Source organism: Acanthisitta chloris, unplaced genomic scaffold (assembly GCF_000695815.1).
Source record: "Acanthisitta chloris isolate BGI_N310 unplaced genomic scaffold, ASM69581v1 scaffold34711, whole genome shotgun sequence".
NCBI classification, from domain to species: domain Eukaryota; kingdom Metazoa; phylum Chordata; class Aves; order Passeriformes; family Acanthisittidae; genus Acanthisitta; species Acanthisitta chloris.
Window position 1 is genome coordinate 594 of NW_008654899.1, and position 4,922 is coordinate 5,515.

The 4,922-nt window shown below is 57.0% G+C and overlaps 1 protein-coding gene across 1 annotated transcript in view; it reads right to left on the reverse strand.

Annotated features, from left to right (window-relative positions):
* LOC103810797 (transcription factor CP2-like) overlaps positions 1-4,696 on the reverse strand; it is a gene marked incomplete at its 3' end in the record, with an annotated part of 5,285 nt that extends 589 nt beyond the window's left edge. Inside the window, 12 exon segments of the mRNA XM_009083717.1 lie at positions 264-354; positions 672-765; positions 1,226-1,274; positions 1,676-1,764; positions 1,840-1,950; positions 2,529-2,681; positions 2,880-2,986; positions 3,051-3,156; positions 3,265-3,341; positions 3,845-3,996; positions 4,527-4,611; positions 4,614-4,696. Coding sequence (XP_009081965.1) covers positions 264-354; positions 672-765; positions 1,226-1,274; positions 1,676-1,764; positions 1,840-1,950; positions 2,529-2,681; positions 2,880-2,986; positions 3,051-3,156; positions 3,265-3,341; positions 3,845-3,996; positions 4,527-4,611; positions 4,614-4,647 — 1,148 coding nt within the window.
* Positions 4,697-4,922: the final 226 nt, after the last annotated feature.

Genomic DNA, 4,922 nt, shown 5'->3' on the forward strand with positions numbered 1-4,922 from the left:
ACAGGCAACCTCAGCAGGTCCATGGGGAATCTGGAGCCAGCAGGGCTGGAATTAGCACCTGGAATGCTCCTTACCTGCCCCGTATCAGGGATTTGGGATGCTGCTTCCCAGACATTCCCACCTGGACACAACCCACTTTATCCCCCTCATCCTTCCAAAACACTCCAGGTGTGCCAAACCCCCATCCTGCTTTTTTATAGGGAAAGCTGTAAGGAATCTCCCTGTTTAGTGCAGTAAACTCCACCCCCAGGTGTGCTCCGTACCTGCCCTTGAGGGCGTTGAAGAGCCGAATCCCATCTGCAGGGCCACAGATCTGGATCACGTCCTCCCGTGTCAGCTTCAGCAGGTCTGCACCTGGAGAGCCCCAAAAAGGCCCAGAATCACCATTCCCACTCCCCTTCCCCCCAGAATCCCAATTTCCCAGCCTCGTTTTACCCCCAAATTGGCATTTTCCAGCCCATTTGCCTCAAAATTGGCATTTTCCAGCTTTTTTTCCTCCCTCAATCAGAATTTTTAGCCTTCTCAGGTGAGGGTGGGACATGGCACAGGTGAGAGGTGACCTGGTACAGCTAAGGTTGCCCTGGCACAGGTAAGTTATGACCTGGTACAGATGAGGGATGACCTGGTACAAGTGAATGGTGACCTGGCACAGGTGAGGGGTGAGAACTGACCTGAGAAGTTCCTGAAGAGCCGAGCGAAGGTGGAGAAACGATTCCGGTGCAGCCACTGCTGAGCCTCCTGTGGTGTCCAGGTGGGCAGGAGGGCCTGGAGGGCACAGGTGGCACAGGTGAACTCAAGTGGGCAACCCCAGGTGGAAACTGAGCACCCATGCAGGTGGGAAAGATGGTTTGGGGGGGCAAAGAAGGGACACAGCACCACAGGTGACCTGGAAGTGTTTCCAGGTGAGGTGGAAGTGATTCCAGGTGCCATGGAAGTGTTTCCTCTAAGGAATGGGCACAGGTGAGCTCAGGGTGGGCAGTCCCAGGTGGGCACAGAAAGGACACACAGGTGTGCCAGGTGACCTGGAAGTGTTTCCAGGTGAGGTGGAAGTGATTCCGGGTGCCATGGAAGTGTTTCCCCTGAGGAACGGGCACAGGTGAGCTCAGGGTGGGAGGTCCCAGGTGGGCACAGAAGGGACACACAGGTGTGCCAGGTGACGTGGAAGTGTCTCCCCGAAGCCCCTCCCTCTTCCCCCCTCCCCAGGTGTACCTGTGCAGGTACTTACGTCGGCGAGGGGCGCGGGGGGGTCAGGTTGGTGGCTCGGGGACCCACTGCTGGGGACACAGGGGATGCAAGTCAGCGGCTACTGGGCACACTGGGATGATACTGGGGTCAGTCTCAATGGGATACTGGGGGCACTGGGATCATACTGGGGTCACTGGGACAGTGGTGACCCCATCCCAGTAGGATACTGGGGTCACTGGGATACCGGGGTCAGTCCTAGTGGGGTACTGGGGTCACTGGGATACTGGGGTCAGTCCCAGTAGGGTACTGGTGCCTCTGGGATGACACTGGTCTCACTGGGACATTGCTGTCCCCATCCCAGTGGGACACTGGCATCTCTGGGATCATCCTACCCTCTCTGAGCTGACTGGGATGACACTGGGCTAACTGGGACCACACTGGGCTAACTGGGACGCGGCCCCCTCCCCAGCATTCCCAGTCTCCCACTGACCCGTCCCCGACGGAGAAGCTGCTGTGGGAGCTGCTGAAACCTGGGGACGGTGCGTTGGGCACGTAGGTCACCTCGGGCCAGGGCGAGCACTGCGGGACACCAACATCTCAGTACACCTGAGCCAGGTGTGCCAGGTGTGCCAGGTGGCACAGGGGAGGCCTCACCTCGGTCAGGATGGTTGTCTCATAGGATGGTTGGTACTTCTCCTTCTCGTGGGGCGTTCGCTTCTCCATCTTCTCCCGATCCGTCTTCTGCTTCCGGTCGGCGCCTTTGGGCTGCGGCGGGGGCAGCACAGGAGCACAGGTGACACAGGTAGGTGACACAGACTTCTCAAGGCTTGGCAGAGGGACAGGGAAATGGGCTCGGGAGGAGATTTGTCCCCAGGGTTCTGGGGGATGAGGGGTGAGACCATGTGGCACACACCTGTAGACACCTGGCACACACCTGTAAACTTGAGTCTGATGTTAACCCTGAAGCCTAATGTTAACCTTTAAACCCATAGTTAACCCTGAAGCCTAATGTTAACCCTTAAGCCTAATGTTAACCCTTAAACCTAACGTTAACTCTTAAACCCAATGTTAACCCTTGAGCCTAATGTTAAGCCTTGAGCATGATCTTAACTCTTAAGCCTAATGTTAACCTCTGAGCCTAATTTAAACCTTGAACCTAATCTTAACGCTGAGCCTAATGTTAACCCTTGAACCTAACGTTAAGCCTTGAGCCTGATATTAACCCTTAAAACTAACGTTAACCCTTGTACCTAATGGTAGGAGGTCTCACAGGCAACACCAGTCACCAGGGCCAGCTGGGATTGACTCCTAGGTGATTCCAGGTGGGAAGACCCCACGGGTACCTTGAACACCTTGATCTGGCAGCTGGCAGAGTGCAGGTGCTCCGTGTACTCCCCACTCTCGTTCTCCTTGAAGGTGTCGATCTGGACACGGAAGGGAACTCCCTTCTCGCCGCCATGTTTGCGCAGCGTGAACTCCGTGCTGATGCAGTGCACCTGCCAACAGGGAATCCCGTGGGAATGCTGAGGGGAGCCGTGGGGAACAGCCCACGCAGAGTCAGGAGCAGCAGGGACAAGACACCTGTCCCTCACCTGCATGTGGGACACAGCCCACCTGCCCCTCTCCTTAAGACCCCACCTGGATAAACACCGCATCAGTCCCTCACCTGGATGAAGGCCCCACCTGCCCCTCACCTGGATGAAGACCGAAGTCCTCTTGGATGGATCCCACAGGAACTCGACGGTGTTGAGCTGTGTCGGGTTGGCTCGAGGGTCGATGATCCCCACGGACATTGGGATATCTGTGAGGGAACAGGTGAGGCACACCTGGGCCTCCCCCACCTGCCCCAGCCAGGTGAGACTCACCTATGTCCAGGATCCTGTCGCCAGGTCTGTTCCACCTCCAGCCCTCCAGCTGCTGGTGCTCAGTGTACTGCAGCCGCCGGTCGTGGAAAACCACCCGGAATATGCTCTGTGGACAGGTGGGAATGTTACCTGGAGCTGCCTCAGCACATCTGGACAGGTACCAAGATGGGGCAAAGGGAACCACCTGACTGGGCACACCTGTCCCTGTGCTCACCTTCACCAGTTTCCCATTGATTTCTGGAAGTTCTCCGAGTTTCCTGTTGTCCAACATTCGGATCTCGTAGGACTGACCTGGGGGCAGGAGAGCACCTGAGGGTTATGGCACACCTGGGGACCGGTCACCTGGGCACTTTGTTCAGCCAGGGGTCACTGACCCCAACCTATCAAGTGTTGGACCTGTAACACCCCAACCTGCAGAGCTCCCAGTATAGATACACCTGGAATACAACTATAACCATCTGGAATACCCCTAATTCCCACCTGGAATACATCTGTTACTTCCTTGGAATGTACACCTGTAACCACCTGGAATACACCTGTTACCCACCTGGAATACACCTGTTATCCACCTGGAATACACTTGTAACCACCTTGGATACACCTGGGACCACCTTGGATACACCTGGGACCACCTTGGACACACCTGTATGCACCCTATAACAGGTACCCAGCTGAAGGCAATACCACTTCCCCCTTCCCACCTGGAAATTGGGAATCTCCCCATGGATCCTGCACCTCCCAGAGGCAGAACTGTGCCCTCCAGGGCCTGGGCAGGTGTCCCCAGTTGACCTCACCTTGGTTCAGGTAGGTGAGGGTCTCATCGTGCAGCTTCACCGCGGGGGAGGTGGCAGCACACAGGACGTACTGGAAGGGCAGGAGCTTGTCCTGGTTTTCTGGAGGCAAACTGGATTCTTCCTGCTTGAAGATGGGCAGAGCCAGGACATCGCTGTGGGGAGGGAGGAGAGTCACCTGGGGCAGGTGTGGTCCCACAGCACCAGGTGTGATCCCTGACCCCTCGGGTGTTAAGCACTGGGAACCACCTGGCACACACAACTCCAACAACTCCATCCCAACTCCATCTACAACCCCATCCCAGCTCCATCCCAGCTCCAAACTAATTCCAACCCAACTGTAACCACAACTCCATCCCTACTCTACCCCAGTTCCAACCACAACTCCATCCCTACACCAACCACAAATCCATCCCAACTTAATCCCAGTTCCAACTACCACTCCACCCACTACTTCACCCACAAATCCCCCCATGGAATTTCGGGGTCCCCCAGGAACTTTGGGGTCCCCCAAGGAATTTTGGGGTCCCCCAGCCCTGGCATCTCCTGCTGTCAGCACCAATGCCCACCAGCCTGGCACTGCTATCAAACCCTGCCCCGGGGGGCACATTTTGGGGTTCCTCCCACCCTGTACCTCCCTCCCATGACTTTTGGGGTGCCCCCCGAGGTTCTGGGGTGCCCATACCTCATGCTGTAGGCTCCTGCCCCCAGCTCCTGGCCGATGCCCGACAGGCTGGCATCAAAATCCTGCACCAACCCCGACTCGATCCCTCATCCGCCAGCGGCAGCTTCAGCGCCCACGCCATGGCCCCCCAAAAATGGGGTGCCCCCAAAACGGGGCAACCCCCAAACCTGGGGGTCCTCCAAAATGTGGGGAGTTGGGCAAATCACAGAGAGCCTTGGGGCACCCCAAAAATGGGGAGAAACCAGGAGGAGCTTGGGGGAAGCCCAAAAATGGGGAGTTTGGGGGCACCTCAAAAACAGAAGGGCCCTGGGGGAACCACAGAGCTTCAGGGGCACCCCAAAAATGGGAAGTTTGGGGCCCACCCCAAAAATGAGGGGAACCAGGAGGTGCTTGGGG